Source organism: Corvus brachyrhynchos, unplaced genomic scaffold (assembly GCF_000691975.1).
Source record: "Corvus brachyrhynchos isolate BGI_N302 unplaced genomic scaffold, ASM69197v1 scaffold136, whole genome shotgun sequence".
Classification (NCBI taxonomy): Eukaryota; Metazoa; Chordata; class Aves; order Passeriformes; family Corvidae; genus Corvus; species Corvus brachyrhynchos.
This window is the reverse complement of record NW_008239080.1, coordinates 3,643,070-3,662,120: the sequence shown is the minus strand read 5'-3', so window position 1 is coordinate 3,662,120 and position 19,051 is coordinate 3,643,070. Positions and strand designations below refer to the sequence as shown.

General features: G+C 36.5%; 1 protein-coding gene across 3 annotated transcripts in view; it reads right to left on the bottom strand.

The window, feature by feature from the left end:
• Positions 1 to 19,051, bottom strand: part of EYS (eyes shut homolog (Drosophila)) — an 859,267-nt gene that overhangs the window by 689,632 nt on the left and 150,584 nt on the right. For 2 of the 3 annotated variants that reach the window (XM_017739228.1, XM_017739229.1), the window contains one exon: positions 13,644 to 13,803. In XM_017739228.1, coding sequence (XP_017594717.1) covers positions 13,644 to 13,803 — 160 coding nt within the window. Of the gene's footprint in view, positions 1 to 13,643; positions 13,804 to 15,392; positions 17,465 to 19,051 lie in introns of those variants that run through there. The other variant, XM_017739230.1, reaches the window with a different exon arrangement.

Below are 19,051 nucleotides of genomic sequence, written 5' to 3'. Positions count from 1 at the left end.
GTTTGTTTTGTTTTTCTTAATGAGGCTTGGAAGGCAAAATCAGGAGGAAAAAAAAGCTGGGAAAAAAAGTTCATCTCAATATGTATTTTGGATCATTTTTTTTTTCATGTTTATTCATGAGGATGGAATTGTCTTGTCCAAGAAACCCTTATGAATAAATATTAGTGCAACCCAACAGGCTTTAAGAATTATTTTGCTATAAATCTGCAATTCTTATAGTGGTTGTATCCTTTAAGCAAACTTTATGACTTTTCCCTGCCACAGTGAGGTCAAGAAAACCTAGTAATTCCAAACTGTTATAAAATTTATTGGAAACTGAATACTGCTGAGAAATGCATAATTTATGGTATTAAAGTCTGATTAAGTGATAAATGGATATCAAGAGAGATCTCCACAGTAATCCACTTAGCTTTTAATGCCTAATTATCACTTCATAGTGAGTAAGGGCTGAGTAATTGAGAAATGCAGTACTTAGAGAACTCAAACAAGACTTTTGTGCACAATTAAGCATGTTATTCTTCTATCAGGAATAAGTTCAGCAAGCCAAGGAACAAAGGGGAAAAATACAGAAATTTTACATTAGAAGGAGGGAAAAATTTTGATTAAAGACTACTGTTGGACTGTTTATTTTTGCAAATGACCCTATATATTTTTTATATAAGGATATGTTCTTAAAAGTTAAATTGTTTAATTATTTTCCTTAATTTTCTCTTTCTACCAATGTATTTAGAGGGAACTTTCTTGTCCTCCCTGATTCTTGCTCTTTTAATTTCCAGCTTAGCTTTAGCTTTTCTAACTCCATCCATACACACATAACTAATTTCTCTATGTTCCTTTTATGCAGCTTCCAACTTCTGCTTTCTGTGTACTGTGGGATGAGACATTTAATTGCATTAACACATTAACTAAACCTGCAAGAATATACCTTGCTTCTCATCTGTGTGTTTGTTAGCTTAGAATCCATGATGAGCTAAAGCAACTACATAGCTCTGGGGTTGGTACCAGCCAGCTAAATAGATAAATTAGCATACTTATGTCTGTACCTGATAATAAACTTACTAGTTTACTTAAATAAATAACCACAAATAACTCAATCCAGGTAAAGTTCACCTAAGTATTCTAAAGAGACTAAAACATGACATTGCTGAAATAACATCAGTGGAGTGAAGAATCTTTTAAATGGACTTTGGGGCCAGAAGAAGGAAAGTTGTCAAATTCAATACAAATTCTAAAAGTAAACTGAGGGGTTTTTACCTGTAACCCTGCAAAACAACACTGCCTCTTCTAGCAACAGACCATAAGTTTTGCACTGAATTTACAAGGACTAAGGGTCATCAGATTTGATCTGTCTTTCCTGCAGTGATGTTTTACTTGGCCTAATTGTGACAGTAGTTTTTTTCTTCTGATCTGCTTTACTTTTGTTTATCTTTGCATGGAATAACCGTAGTTTTAATGGGAACAAGTAGATATTCTAAGTACGATCATATTTACTAGTCTAATGCAGTGCTGTATACAAATACAGGGCTGGTACCTGTCTGTAAATGTCAACCTGTCTGTAAATGAATGAGATTGCACTTGTGGTTCAAAAGACTTTGAGAAGTAGAGACACAGGATGTGATGTGAGGAACACTGGGGTGATCACAGATGGGAGACTCTGTAACAATAGACATTTCACCAGTGCCCAGTTAAAGAATGAAGATCTCTAACCAGACAAAACTGGTCTTAGGGGTAACAAAAAGAACAAAAAATCTTTAGACCCACCATAAAATGTAAATTAAGATCCAAAATAGAACTACAGTCCAATGAAGAAAAAGTATAAATAGACATATAGAAATGACCCTAAGTGGATCCTGGAGATGCAGAAGAAATCACCAAGTATGAATGTCACATTCCTTCCAGTGAAGGACTATAGATTCTGCAAGACTGCTCCCAACTGCAACACTATGAAACCATTGAACTTAAGAACTGGAGGAGGGGGGATAAGAGTGAGTATGATATCATAAAAAGGGACAGAAACTAAAAATTGTGTTAAAACTGCATTTTGACTCATTTTCTGCAGTAATTAGATTTATCCTGATAATGATTTTAATTTTAATATTTCATTTACATTATCAGTACATTTTTGGCTTTACTGCATATGTGGTGTGCTTCTGCCCTGCACATAACAAAGATTTTCAACATAATAGAATCGCCTAGAGGCTTATGTACCATAAAGTCTGAGTTTATCAAATAGCTTCCTGAGGGTTCTTAAAAAGAGTATAACTCACAGTTGCCTTCTCTATTGCACAGTGTAGTAAAGCCAGCACTTCTAGTGTGTTTTATTTTTAACTGACCCAAACATTTTAACCTATAAAAACAGAATTTGCATTCCTTAGGACTTGGGCTGCACTTGTAGCTGCTAGAGATATTTTTAATTTTATGTGATCTGCTCTAGTCTATTTTTTATTCTGCTCAAGTCTATTTTTGTACTTCCGCTCTAAATTTAATGTTATCTTTTTTTTTAGAAACTATGTAAGTAACAACTAGTGTGCTAATAAAGAGAATACAGAGATGATCTCCACTAAACATTTTCTATTTGCTATTTCATATGGCAACAAGTTTATCAAACAAAATATAATGCATGACCTAACACTTCCGTGCACAAGTACTGGATGGTATCATAATTATTTTTAAAATTATTTTTACATTATTTTTCTCTAAAATCAAAGCAATTTTATGAAGTGAGAACTCAAGACTTTTTTTTGTTATGTTTTTTTTCCCCTGTCTTTGAAGGCAGTTATAACACCCAATTAGATTTATTGCATATGTGCACGTGTGCACATGCTGAAATACTCACAGAACCATTACTTTTAACCATTTGAACCAAGAAGCTAGTAGGAACTTCAAAAACTCTTTGGCAGAGCACGGGCAGTTAAGGTTCACTCTCTGAAATATTGACATTTACATCCATGCTATTGCATTTTAGGTCATGAAAAATTCCACTTTTTTTTGTATGATTTGCCTCATCCTGAACTCAGTCCAAAAAAGGTCTTATGAGTAGAGCTCTCTAAAATTTCCAGTTCTTCCCATGTATCCTAAAGAGAGCACAGAGTGACAAGCCTGGTACAGACATTGTAAGCACTTAAAATCTACACATTTTATTCCACGTCCTGGAACTATAAATTTATTTATTTTGAAACACACTCAATCCACTTACAATAATACTTACTAGAACCACTAGAAATTCAAAGATAGGTTTTCATGGATTCCGAATATTTCCTCATTTTTCCTTGGAGTTGTGTAGAACTTAGCAGTAAAGGTATTCTTAGATAAATCTAGGTATAGTGATAAAACTTTGTGGTTTTCAAAATAAATTTCAGTGAATGAAAAAATAATAAAAAAATAGTAGAAATAAAGAACTCATCTGACATTCACACATGTAGGTGTTCAAAGTTCTGTCTGACAGTTGATCAAGCTTAAATTACTTGCTTCTGACATTAGAAAAAACCCTTTTATGAACAGTTAGCATAAATATTCAAATGAGGATTTATTTAAGATTAATACATGTGTTTTTTCAGTCTTCTTAGAACAAATATAATTGCATACTGATAAAAAAAAGTTATTCTTGACTATCTACAGCCAAACATTAAAAAAAGGATCATGTTATTGTTCTCATTGGTGGAGGCATTTTAGCTATAGTTGGGTTGAGGAAACTTAAAACTGGACAATCTTCAACCATAGATGAAATCTAGACAGCTTGTTTAGACTAAATTATTAAATTTTAGATTTCTAAAGTACATCATACTGAAATAGCTCACTCATTGATTATCACTACCATATCCCTGTATTTAATGAAAAAAAATTAAAAATAATACAGACATCTGAAATGGCAGCTGGCATTAGAATGAACATATTTATCTACAGTGGTATTTGAAAAATAATTGAAAAAAAAAATTTTTGTCAAAGTTTGGAGGTTTAATTATATTTTTTGAGTGATTTTACTTCCCAAATTCCTTTCTATGTCCATTTTTGGATGGTGTTTCACAAATCCCTGTGAAGAAGAGTTATTCTACTGAGAGAAAGAAATTAAATAAGTTAAATCCAAGAAAAATGTGATAATATTTTCTAATGACACAGCTTTTCTAATTAACATATAAAGGGGATAGTTTCCATTAGATCACAAAAAACAAGAATTTACTGGGGTTAGGAATAACAATTCCAAGACTGGAACTCATCATACACTAAGTCTGATTAAATTTTGATTAGTGTAAGTGATTAGGCACATTTACACCATACCGTGGACCAATGTTACAGAAAACTATTTCCTTTTTTAGGAAACCAACATAATCTTTTCCACATAAAGACTACCATGTCCTAATAGGTAAAGCAGCCAAAGTCAAACACCCATGTTCATTAAGTACTGTCCCAGCTTCACAGACTAAGGGGACACAAACTATAATATGGACATTTTCCAGTTCAAGTAAACATTATTATGCTTATTCTCAAAATTCATCAGCTACCATAATTTATTTACATAGAGCTGAATTTCAAAAAGACTTCCACTGACCACAGTCAGCTGATGTTTTAGTGCAGTTGTCTACTACTGCATGAATTATACACGGTCATATATTCTCAAATGTTAAATATGCAGTTAAAATTCTACCTTCTCCTGGTTTAGAATGCAATTAATCATGTAAGGGCACTTAAGAATAGTCCTTTCTGAAAGTTCCTCTGCAGCTGTTGTTTAACCACAGTCTTTAGCTGAGATCCTTTTTCAGAATGTCTTTAAATTTGTTTGAGATATATTTTAATAACCTTGGCTCTTAAATGAACTCATTATTCTGGAACATGCAATTAGACTTTTGACCATTTAATAGATTATCTGTCCTTTCTCTTAGCTGCATTCAGGATTTAGCTGGAAATCTGGTCATAAAGATTCATCTCTTGGCAAAGTCTTTTGCAGACCTCTCTTTCAAAGAGTCTCTTATCCTCTTGTGAAGGTTTTGTTAGTTTCTTCTGCTGTTGTTCCAAGTGCTCTTTATATGTCTTGTTAAAAAATCTCGTTCATATAAAAACCACAACAGGATGTTAGGACAATATACAAAACAATTTTCATTCCTGGAACAGAGAAATTTCGTCTAGCTTGATCCTTTTTCACTCATCATATGTGAAATATGAGATAATACAGAACAAGCATTCACAGAGACACAGAGAGAGGGTAAATTCCATAAAGAGCATCCTACCCAGCCCAGATAAAAAGCACCATACTTGCCAGCTCCTCTGCTCTCTGGAAGACTCTTGAACATCACACTTGGGTTCCAGAGAGGGGGTGGAGTTTTTTAAGTTTTAGAAAATAATCCTTGGCAAATTGAGTCTTAATTATTCAGATACAAAGATTCTGAATTGAGAATAAGATAATGGGTTATGAGCCTGGAGTAAAGGTAAATGTCAATGCACTGAGGCAGCAGTCCAAATTTGGGTGGGTGAGAGAAAGATTGATTGTGAGATAAGAGAATAAATTGGGTTGAAGGACACCTTTAAAGATCATTTAGTCTAAGCCTCCTGCAATGAGCAGGGACATCTTTAACTCAGGTTGCTCGGAGTCCAGTCCAACTCGTCCTTGAATGCTTCCACAGATGGGGCATTTATAACATCTCTGGGCAACCTGATCCAGTGTTTCACAACTCTCATTCTGAAAAATTTCTTCCTTATAGCTGATGCAGCCTGCTGTGTCGGCCGGGGGAATAAGCACTACGTCTTCCCCGAGTGTCCTTGAGGAATCCGGCAGTCTCAGAGAGGCCAATCCTCATTGGAGACACCCAGGAGGAGCTCTGGAGCTGCCATGCAAACACCCACAACTACCAGTGCGATTGAGAGCACAGTCACACACAGAGGCACACCAAAATTGTTGAGCACTGATGAAGGAGCTGAGAGGGGTCTCCAGCATGGTTATGCACAGGTTTATTCCAGGAAGGGTCCAGGGATGAAAGACCAGGATAGTGGAGGGTCCAGGGGTTTTATAGGGGGATGAACAACCAATCAGGAGAGGGCCAGGGGGCGGAAAGGGCACAGACTGACAACCAATACACCAATAGGATGGGAGAGGGGAGGGACAAAGGAGAAGGGGACCAATGGGGCATCGAGAAACAGGGAACATTCTAAAACTTATACCTATTAAACAGGAAATATACATATTGACAGGGACATACAGAAAAGGGGGTGGAGGCCCAACGGGCCAACCAGCAATCATTGATCTACCTACGGAAACAAAGGCTTGTGGGAACTCGCCATGAGCTAGTCTTGCTCTCTACCCACTCCGGGGGCGGCCACAACTGCTGCAACATATATCTAGTGTAAATTTATTCTCTTTCAATTTAAAGTCATTACCCCTTCTCTTAGTGCTACAGACCCTTGTAAAAAGCTCCTTTTCAGTTTCTTTATAAGCTGGAGTATTGAAAGGCCTCAATAAAGTGTTTAAAGAATCTTCTCCAAACTGAACAACACCAGCCCTCTTAGCCTTTCCTCATAGGAGAATTGTTCCAGTCCTCTGCACTGGCTCCATACCTTTCCTGTACTGAGGGCTATAGGACTGGATGCAGTACTCTGATGTAAATTCCAATATCATTTAATATTCTTATCTGAAATGTTCTGATCTGAAAAGTAAATTAAACCTCCTATCTGGAATTTTTACTAAATTGGTTGTAAATGCTGAGGAGAAAGGTATAATAAAAACAAACCTAAAGAAGTCAAATATTTTGAAGGAACATGTGTCTAAAGTGATATATATCTCAGTAAATAGAAATTGAAGCAAGTATATTGCAGAAAAAGTAAACCTGAGCTATTCAGAGAGTCCCAGAGTGAAGACTTAAGTTTAGAAGTTGTTGCTTGAATGTAAGTTTCTGATGTGATTCAGGTTAAAAAACCCAAATAAACAAAACAAAGCAAAAAAAGGTCTTAAAGTGCCTAAGAAGTCTGCTTATGTGACAAGAAAAATACACATCAATAAGAGACATCATTAACACAGATTAAGCCATGTTTTAAGTCTGTAAGAAAGTGGTATTGTATACCATATTTCAGAATTCATTTGGGTTGTTTGTTTTTTTTTTAATAGAAGGAACAACTACTGAGCACAAAAGTTGAGATACAGCGTAAGCAAGTCTAGAATATTTAGTTCATGTATTAAAATTATTCCAGCTTCAGTGGAAATACAGTAGACTATGTCAGCTAATGATGGTGTACATTGTGTCTGAGAAAAAGTAAGCAATATGCAGCTAGCCTGATTATCCATGCTTTAAAGAGGAAAGCTGATATTCAAAGCTAAAAGATATAAGTCTGAGGTCTTTTAAAGAACTAAAACAGAGCTACGGAGATCAGCTTTGTAATGGAAACTGTCACTAGATCTACATTATAGTGTTATTCATCTTTCCAATGCATTATATATTTTTAAACATGCTATAATTATATCTACACTGCATATCTTATCATGTTTTAATTAGCATGATAGGTGGTTTATAATACAGTTGAAAATTTTTGTACCTTGGTAAGATCTAAAATGGTGTACTTGGCTGAGTGAACACAGGTTCAGCTGACAAGCAGAAAAGAATGTTTCTATGGTTATTATAGATAATTAGCTTTTTCAACCACTTCAACTTTTTCAGAAGACTTTTTGACTGATTTTACATAAAAGGCCTACATCCCTCATGTTTCCTATTGATGTGATTTTTTTTGTGGGTGTGATATATAGCTATTTGAATGTTCACTATCTATCCAGCTACCTCTTTGAATTTTTAGAGAAAACTGCAGTTTCCCTTGTCACTAAGAGGAGCTTTATATATTTGGGAATGAGAATGAATAATGCAGTGGTGTTCTCAATAAGAGTCTTAGAAACTATCCAGAGAGAAAAAAAACCTTTTAAGTTTTACTCTGAATGAGTAAAACAGGAAAGGATAGACATCAATAGCTGTAAACCCAGAAGAGTCAGACAAACTAAAGCAAATCAGCACAATTCTAACTCCCTGACAGGTAAATCTGGGAGTTGTATGCCTTAATAAAATGAGGCATGGTAGGTTGGTAGAAGTGAGAAGCAGGAGAATAAAATGGTAGGTTGTTTTATATGCACCTGGACTTGAGGTCAGACTTTCACAGGAACACATTGTGAATAGGAAACACTACTGCTAGGTCTCTGAAATTTTGCTACTTTTAAAATATTCAGTTAATGATGTAAAATGTCTCTTTTGTTTGAGTTCTGGGCTAATAGTCCCAGAAAGTCAAGTAACTCGTACTTCTCTTAAAAAATACAAGGTTGACAGAGGTGGGTGGAAGTCATTTTTGGAGTTCATGAGCAGGTGTAGCTATCTGGAGGGTTCCACATGCCAAGTTTAAGGATGTATTTTAAAGCATGTCTTCCAGGTGAGAACTTTACTAATCATATGCTTAGAAATCCAGATCTTAATGCATCTATGCTTCTTAGAAAACAACACCATCTTTAAGTTAACTGTAACTATTCTTGATGAACAAAAACTCCATCAAAATTCTTTCTTATTCAAATGGGCAAAATATATTGTGCACAACAAATTAAACTAGAAACTGAACTACTAAGAAATAGGAACATACTCATAAATATCCCCCTGCACTGAGAACATTTTATTCCATTTTAAAAGCAGGCAGAACTTAAATATTGATATTACATTTCTCTATGAATTATCATGTAGAATATTTTCATAGTCTTCCGACTTTTCATGCAATTGCTGCATGCCAAAATAATAGAAGTATTTTCAGCACAAAAATTTCAATAGCCTTAGTATTTTGTGTGGAAATCAAGACCTGAGAAAAAAATTGTTGGCTTGAACTACTGTAGATCACAGTCTGCTTGGAATAACTACAAGTAGGCTACAATATCAGACATTAGCCCTAGCCCTCATTTACTTTTTTAGGAGTTCATCTGCTTCATATTAAATATTATGCCAGTATGGAGAATGTACCCTTTTTATTTTTTCATTGCTTACTTCTCTATCCTTTCATTGCAATTAGTACAGTCAAATGCCCTCGATGAACTGAAACTGTTGTGTTTCCATTTAATTCAGCTTCCTATCGTCTTAGGTGAGTGGTCTTTGTAAGGATTGGTGTCCTTACAACACACCTTCTGGTGAGGCATCACCTTGAGTCCTGGGTGCAGTTTTGGGCATCACAATATGAGATGGATATAAAGCTATTGGAGAGCATCCAAAGAAGGGCCACAAAGGGCTGAAGGCCTTGAAAGGAACCACATGAAGAGCAGCTGAGATCACTTGGTCTTTTCCGAAGAGACTGAGGGGAGACCTCATTGTCATCTTCAACATCCTCAGGAGGGGAAGAGGAGGGGTAGGTACCAATCTCTTCTCTGTGGTGACCAGTGACAGGACTCAAGCAAGTGGCATGAAGCTGAGTTGAGGAAGGTTTAGGTTGAGTATCAGGAGAAAGTTCTTCCCCCAGGGGGTGGTTGGGCACTGGAACAGGCTCCCCAGGGCAGTGGTCACAGCACCAAGCCTGACAGACCTCAGTAAGTGTTCGTACAATGTTCTCAGGCATGTGGTGTGATTTTTGGCATGGTTTTGTGCAGAGCCAGGACTTGGGCATGGTGATCTTTGTGGGTCCCTTCCAATTCAGTACATGCTATCATTCTGATTTCTAGAGTCAGTGTAACTCATGTTTTTTCTTGGACTTTTACTGGCATTGGGAGACACCTGCATTGGGAGCAAAGTTAAAGGAACAGGCTAGATAAAATGATTTTCCTTTCACCCTAACTAATGCTATATAAACACACTTCCTAAAAGGCATTTTAAACAGCAGGTAATGTTTCTGGGTATCTGCTGAAGAGGATTAGAACAAGAAGTACTTCAGTTGTTGTTATTGCTTTCTGTCAGTTATCTCTGAAAGTTCTTCTTTAATAAAAAATTGAGTCTCCTGAAAAGCAACAAGCTGTTCCCTTTTTGTTCACCTATGAATGTAAGTATTCTGAGCAATTTCCTGTAGCAGTACTTAACAAGTGACTTCTTTTATTCTGTTATTTTACTACATGGTTGCTGATGTTTGGGATCTATGTGCACTAACCATTTCTCTTTCAGAGGTGACAATGGCAATAACATATAAAGTGCAATGAACAAAGCTTAAAATGGCATCATCTGTTGCTGAGACAGATACTGCTGTGTAATTCCAGTAACGCTCCTGTGATATAGGGACCTCCCATGATGCTACAAAAGTTCCTTTACTTGCTCACCTTTACTATAGGGATTAGAGCTGTGAGAAAAAAAAATATTACTTTTTTTGTCTATTTGAGTTTTTAGACTTAAGAGATTACCACTCTACTTTGACATGAAATAGAGACCTTCCCCAAATATTCTAGAAATGGCTGAACTCCTGCCTGCTAACAGCACGTACTGAATGGATTCGTTATTTTGCTTCACCTAAATAGCCAGAGATCTGCCGGGATGAACCACGCTTCTCACAGAGATATGATGGAACTCCGTTTATTCTATTGTCACACCCATAGTTATACTCTAATTCCCCAAGCACGCATAAATAAGCAAGCTCCATACTACTGGGTTACAGCTACTGTTCACGCAGCCTTTAATAGCAAGCGATTGGTTACAGATTAATATGCAAGCAACTAACTAACATAAGTTTTTCTCTTTCTATGGTCAGCATCCCCCTCCCCAACATCCTGTCGGCTTGCCACATCAGCATTGCTCTTCTCTTTTTTCCCTAGTCAAGGACAGTTCACTAATATAGCTTGGATTGTGCATGTATACATGTCCCTGTTCACTCAGCTGTTTCTCTACACACCTATGCACTTTTGCTTGACCTAATGATTTATCTTTATCTCAAGTTTTCTTACTTTTGTGCTTCTGATTCTTTCCACCACCCCACTGGGGAAGAATGAACAACTAGGTGTTTGGTACTTAGCTGCTCACCAGGGTTAAAATATGTCACCACTGTATCCTTGAGAACAAAAGAAATTAAAAATGTGGATTTGACCAGAGAGAAGGATTTAAACTAGGCCATGTAATTTCTTTGTTCACTAGTATAAATATTGCCTTACTTAGACTGTGAAAGGTATAGGATCTTTTATAGCCCGTATCTTGTTCTCTGGGACATTAGTTATTATGCCAGTAGAGATACTTTCTACAGAATACTGTTTCAAGTATCCTACATAGTTCAATAGTGCAATCTCCATCAAAGTATGTTTATATACATTTCCCATATACCTGTAGAAATTAGCAGATCTATCTCAACTCAATAAAACAGTAAAAGAGAAAAATTATGGATAAATCTGTGAACAATCTTAATGAGTGTTGAATTTTCTTGGGATTCAGTTTATTTTAGCAGTAGTAAGATTATTTTAATAAAAGGACTTTTCTGTGAAGTTAGAATGAAGTGTCTAACATGCCAAATCAATCCCTGCCAGTATGAATGCTCTAGGAAAAGATAGTAATAAATTTGAGGAAGTTTATTCAAGGACAATTGGTCTACTGTGCAGGACCTGAGAAATTGCTGATATGGATTGTTGAGATGTCATAAACCATGTTACTTACAAGCACTGTTGTAGATTCAAAGGTTTTTATCCACTTTCAGAGAAGAGAAAAATGAAAATGTAGAAAGAAATTGAAAGCACAAAAATAATGACACCTATTCAACAAAAATAACTATATTTTATAACCCTTTATTCTCCTTTGAGCATTTAAACCAAACATGGGTATATTTTTCTCAGTAAATGACCCAAAATGCTTTTTACATACAAACAGAAACATATAGTTTAAAATTGCATGTGTATATGTTAAGTTTCTACAAGGTTTTCTTAAAGAGTATGGAATCAAATTGAAGTAGGTTTATTACTTTTTAAATCAAAGTTCTGCTTTTCATAGCTGAGAATGTTACATCATGTCATATTTTGTGTTCCCTAAGATATCTGTTCCAAGCATGATTTAAATGTTAATGCAAAAGCTACAGCTGTAGTGTTTATAATTTTAAAATACAATTAAGAACCAATAGATGTGAAACTACAATAGCTTTTCTGGTTGCAGAAACTATTTAATTCAGAATCAAGTAAATGTGCCAAAATTGCTACTACATTTCCCTTCCCTTTTTCCCTTTCCAAGCACATAAGTGAAACAATAAACAGGTATAAATGACATTTTTTATGGATCAAGACTGAAAAAGTAACTGGTTATTTAAAAACAGAAAAAGTAAAAAAAAAAAATTCTATTGCAATATATAGAACTCGTACAATGAGAATCCACAAGAGAAAGAATCTTGGCCTCATAGCAAGATGTCCCTGAACAACAAGGTTGTTTCCACTTGAATTCAGTCATGACTCAGTGTTTAGTAAGGTTTAATTCTATTAATTGCATATATTTATTGCCATTTATTGTAACCTGTTAAACTTTTGTTTCATGATCATATTGTACACTAGAGACCTTAAATGATCTCAAAAGCCGTAAAGTATTGTAGTGAAACAGTACTTTTATTTACAAATCCATAATTTTAGATGTCACACCAATAAAAAAAAGTCAAGCATAGATTGAAAAAATAAAACCCTAACAGTGATAATAGAGAAGTGAAAAGAAAGGTTGATAGTTAAACCTCTGGGTTATTATCCTATGATTTCTTTTTCAATGGTAGTAGATTTAAAGTCTGTTTTCTCTGTGTATCAGTTCTTTAAATTAAATTAATTTTCATTCTTTGGGTAATAAACATTGTTTCTATATTTCAACTGGTTATTTTTTAAGTTCTCTTAATATTTTTGGCACTCATCTTTAAATTGATGTACATATGGCTAATATCTCTTTCCATAATATTAACCTAAACCTGCAGCAAATCACATTTGAATCTTCTCTTTCAGTTCCCTCTCTAGAAAAAGATTAGTGAAGGATTTTAGGATCCACCTTCAATGAGCTTCTATTTAAAGGATAAGGCTGGAGGAAAAAATCAGAAATTATTTTCTTTGTCACTTAAAAAACCAATGTGGTTAATATAAGCTACTCTTTTAGGCTTCTTTTCTAATTAAAAGAGAAACACTGCTGAATAAATTGTGTCAATGACTAACAAATATCTGACACAGTGGTTATAATCCTCCTCTGAAAAACTGACTTACTGACAATACAGAGATCCTTAAAGACTAGGCTTTAGTTAAATAAAATGAATCCGTTAATCCCACACCAAATTAAATTAATAAATCACTGGTGGTCCACTAAGGAATTAAAATAGGAGGTGGAATTCAGCTCTCAAAAAGTAAAATTATCTGAGTAAATACAGGCTGATACAAACTAACAAACATCCTGAACTCCGTTTCTCTCATCAATTAGGTATCCAGGAACTATAATTAGCTGTCAGACATGTAGCTCACATGCAGGACTTTTATACATAGACATACACTTAGTCTCAAACTGAAGCTGAAGCTTATTCTAGGTCTATTCTTACTGTAACCTTAATTGGAAGATTCAAATTAACCTGTAAACTCCATTTAGATTTCATAGGCAACACAGTGGAGGGCAGGAAATGCAGAGAGGTGTGATTACTCCTCCAAATATTTCTCTATCCCTTGTTTCTTTAAAATCCAGCATTCTTATATTTGAATATTTGAAAGGAAATGAAACTACAAATTTCTACATGATTTTTATATTCCTTACCTGTAAAGTCACGAGGACACAAACACTGAAGCAAAGGTTGTTTTCTCAGTTGACTCATATCAATGCAAGTTGCTCCATCAGAACAATTATTTGGGTAAATTAAACATGCATTTTCAGCAAATTGGCAAAATTCTCCTGTCCATCCAGGTGCACAGAGGCACTAGATATAACAAACACACAAACAAACAAACAGAAAACCCAAAATGAAAATGCAATGTGAAAGTTTGTAGAATTTTCTTTGAGTCTCGTATTTTAATACCAAGTAAAAGTGTGGTAGAATGCAGAGTGTTGCATCCAGCTGAGACTATTACTCATGCCTGTATTTGCACATGGCAAAACAGTTGAGAGAGGCAGAACTCATCTACCATATCTGTTGAAAAATTGTGGGAAAAAGGGACACATGAGGTGGAGGAAATGGCGAGATAATTACTGGTTGTAAGGGATAAAAATGCCAGCAGGAACAGAAGAACTGAGTGTGTTAAAAGGATTTTAAAGGCCTAGAGATGAAGGAGAAATTGGGCAGTGATGCTAACAAAGCCTACAAGAGAAACAGTCACCAACCAGTAATCAGAAAATGTAGTACAGGGTTTCTGTTATACATGCACACCCTACCTTTTAAATAAAATCAATTAAAACGGTTTATTCAGAGGAAAGGGGAAGATGTGAAGCTTATATTAGCTTCTCAGAAGAGTCCTTTGAAACACATACAAGTGCCCTGACCAAATATAATTAATAGTAGCTTCTCTTGAATCCCATTATGAGGGCAATAAAACAGTATAGCCAACAGTAGCATGCAAGTATTTTAGAACAGTGGAATGGTGTATCAGGTTCACAATACATAAACATTTTATGTGAGTGTCCTGGGTTGCAGTGTATTCTGTTACCATCCTCATGAGCTGTTGAAACCAGGTGGGGCAGTGTTTCCTTGCCTCCTCCCCCCAGACTATCTTGCTGTTAATGGCCCATCATTGTCCTGCCACATGACTCAGAGATAACTCCCTCCAGACTATCTTCTGTTAATGAGCCTAATCAACACTTGGCCTCATGACTCATTACCCCATTGTGAGATGCTCCACCCAGAGGGAGGAACCAAGCATCCCATCGTGGATATAATCTGGGACTCTGAACACCAGAGAGAATGCCCTTCCCCCTGGATTTCCAGAGGACAGGAGCTACACAGCCACCATTGGGCTGTCTGAGGAAGAGCAGACTCTTTTACTACAGGATCACTGCTTCAGAGAACTGCAGCCACCATTCTACCAGACTGCTACCACCACCCTGCCTAACAGGGTGTCAGGTTGTACCTTGACTCTGTCAGTTTGAACCAGTGTTTTCTTTTACTTTTTTTTCCTTTTCTTTAATTTCCATTAAATTGTTATTCTGACTTGGTGCCTCCCACTGGTTTGTTTTCAAACTAGTACAGTGAGTATGTGTACATGTGACCACCAAAAGCATTGTAGTGACTCATATAAGTAACAAGAAAGTTGCCAAAGAACAAGATCAGCATAAGGCACAGAAAATAGGCAGAATATATTGCTGAATACAGAAAAAAAATACTGTAAAGACACAAAAAGCCTCAAGGCAAGTAATACCAGGAGGAGAGTATTGTTTTTTGAAGGGCAGGGGGAGTTTTTTGTGGGGGACATAAAATATCACAAACCATCAGATATGAAGAGGAAGGACAGAGACAGAAGACAAGCTCAATTCAATAATGACTTCTCTCATCAAAGAGCTCACAAGACAGATTACCTTGACCTTGGTTGTTAAGAACCACCAGGGATCACAGCTGTCAGCACTAACTCTTCAGCATCAGTTCCACAGCATTGTGTGATCACAGAGAATTTAGAATGTAAATGTTAGAGTAGCAGTATGTAGGTGTACTGACAATTCCTAACCATCTTAAAAACCACTAGCATTAAGTATGCTGTTTGTGAATTAATGCATACAAGTTTGTTTTAAATTTTAAAACTGGCCTGACCTCTCAGTCTTCTAAACATTCCCATTACAGTGATCTCTGATTCCCTGACATACATATTTTGTAAAAATGAACAGTACTTAGGTGGTCAAGTGAAGGCTTTAAGAGAACTGCACTGATGAGAATCCCCTACTGTGAATGTCTGCATTCAACTATTGAAACAGCAGATAGCTAAAATAATTCCAAAGTGACCTAGGTATAAGAGGAGTATGATAGCCTACAGAATTAGTGCAACTTACCTTCCAAGGCCTGGAAGAACATAGTTCTCCAGCAGCTGTATACTCGTTTGTATTTTCTGCATTTTTATCCCTGCATCACTCTGTTGTGACAATACCCATCTATGTCCCTGCCATTTCCTGATTTCCTTCCCCTCAGTCTCCAGGAACACCTTTCACTGCTGTGTACTGCCCTTATCCTTGATGTTATGTTTGATTAAATTTGGCACTACTAGGTAAAATCAAGAAGGCATGTTTTAGGTAACTGTATCTATGGCTTTGTCTATCTTTGTTAGTCAGTACACAGTGCTTATCCCAGACAAATGTATAGAAACATGATCTATCCTGTTTGTCAATATATTTTACATTCATAGGACTCCAGAATGATTTAGGTTAAGAGAGATCCTTGAGGGTCATATAGTCCTACTCCTTCTTCAGAGCAGGTCAAATTTTAAATGCAAGCTGCTTGCTCAGGATCTTGTCTACTTCAGGTCTGAATATCTTCAAGGATGACGATTCCACAGCCTTCCTGGGAAACTTTTTGCAGTGCTTAAGTACACTCCACTACATTATGAACCATTTCTTCTTAATACTTAGCCATAATTTCCTTTGTTGCAACTTCTGCCAGTTGCCTGTCACTCCAGTGCTGTGCACTTCTGAGAAAAATTTGGCTCTGTCCTGTTTATCATCACCCAATGAGGAGCTGAAGAAAAGAATTATATCCCCATTCAGCTTTCTATTTTCAAGGCTTAAAAAACACAGATCCTTCAGCCTTTCCTCATACATCATATGCTGCAAAGTTTTCACAATGTTGATTGTGCTCTGCTAGACTTGTTACAATTTTGTCAGTCTTATTTTTTGTTCATTGAAGTTCTACACCTCACAGAGTACTCCACAGGTAGCGTATCAAGTGCTGTGCAGTAGGGACTGATGACTTCACTTGATCTGCTCTCTATGCTTTCACTAATGCAAGCCAGTACTAGATGAAGTTACCTACACTTTATCATGATCTGGTTACATTGGCCCACTCCTTCATCTTCCACAGATGTATCCTGTCAAGCCCTTTGCCTATGTTGTTCCTGGTTTGGAATTTCTCTTTCATTGATAGTATTTCATTCCTCTAAATTTTGCCACTTGGTGCGGGACTTGGGAAATTTGAAAGCAGATATTGTAAATAAAAACCAGAGCAAAGACACTGAATGTCATCTGCCTCATTCAGCAGTGGGCATACATTTTCCTTTGTCTCATTTTTTTCTGCCGCTGTACCTATACAAATGGGATTTATAAGATAGTTCCTCCTTTATGATTATTTTTCATGAGGACATGTTTGGAAATTCTCCTTGACTAGACTCAACCTTTTATCTGCCCAGTCACTAAACATTACTATTTATTGGTAAAAACTGTTTAGCCAGTATTTTCTTTCTTTACATATCTTAAGTCTATTCTGCAAGAAAGAACTTCAAATAAGTTCACTGAAGTGTAACCCTATTTACAGTGGATACATGTTAACTTAAAAAAAATGTTCTCAGAGATGGAATTGTGACTGTAGTTGTGAAAACTACATTTAATTTTCATCTAGCAAAGTCACTTTTCTGCACCTTGGATGAAATGTATTGCTGGCAAAACAGCATTCAGGAACTGAATCACTATTTCCAGACTATGCCTGAATCATTTTGAGGATAATTGAAGGACAAGTCTTAGGGATGCTTAAGCCAGCACTTTCCACAAAAATTAAGCAATTTTTTAAAACTTAATTGTAGTAATCTCCGAGCATACTGGTACAATAACCTTTCTTTTTTTTTCTTCCCGGTTTTCAATTGCCTGGTAAGAGGGCTTGCAAAATGAAGATGTTCATGTGTTAGGCTGCTTTGCCCCTGTTAAAGTACATGGAGAAAATTCAAACTCAGCCCAAAATTTTGTCATTAAACTAGGTATGAATGCTTTCAATTTTTGATTTATCTTACATTATTCTGTTGTGTTGTTTATTCCTATGCTCAGATTTTCTTCTTTTCCCACCCCTCCCTGCTGCCCCCCATTCCATAAATACAATCTGAGTTATATGTAGATCCTCACAGGTGTTTATATTTTCAAATTTTTCTATAGGTGTTTTTGGCATTAGGAACTGGAGTGACTGGTTTATGAGAAAAAGGCTTCAAGAACCCAGAAGATGCTGTTTGGCCAAATAACAAAAAAGAAATAGTATTTATTTTTTTCTGCACTGATGGAGCTCTGAAAATTGTTTAAATGAAGAAAATAAAATTCTGCTTACATATTTTTGTATGTAAAGTGCATTCCTAACTGAAATTCTAGAAGTCACTCACACTGGAAAAATAATAACTGCAAGAAATATATAGAGATTTAGCTCATAGCTAACAAACGTGTAGCTTCTTAGTGGATTGAGGAACTTATTTGGGGAGTACATTTTACTCACTTCCTTATTCGAATTGATAGGTCTTAAAACTTACAATATTAATCTTTAACCTAAAATACACCCGGGCACATAATTGACTTTTAATTTTAAAAGACAAAATTAACTGGTCCTAACTTACTGTATCTGCCAAATTTACAGACGACACCAGACTGAGCAGTGCAGCTGACACACCTGAAGTATGGGATGCCATCCAGAAGGACCTGAACAAGCTTGAGAAGTGGGTCCCTGGGAACGCACAACAAGGTTCAGCAAGGTCAAATGAAAGGTCCTACACATCGGCTGGGGGAATCCTGGTACCAATAACTGGTCCTAACTTACTGTATCTGCCAAATTTACAGACGACACCAGACTGAGCAGTGCAGCTGACACACCTGAAGTATGGGATGCCATCCAGAAGGACCTGAACAAGCTTGAGAAGTGGGTCCCTGGGAACGCACAACAAGGTTCAGCAAGGTCAAATGAAAGGTCCTACACATCGGCTGGGGGAATCCTGGTACCAAGTGGGCTGGGGGAAAGGGACTGACTGTTACAGCGGGGATACTGTAACACGCATATATCAAACCAGGAGTCCCGTAGAAAAGAAATATATATGTGGACAGATAGATTCTTGGTAGATGTTTCAGGGATGTTTATTTCTCCAGCCGCATGGCCGGGGCTCTGCCGAGGAACTCCTCACGGGACCCGAGGGTCCTTCCCACACAGGGGAACACAAACCAACCAATGGGGAATGAGGCTGACCAGGGGCAGGGAAACCCCGTGTCTCCCCCCCAGGGCCCATCTCCCAGGG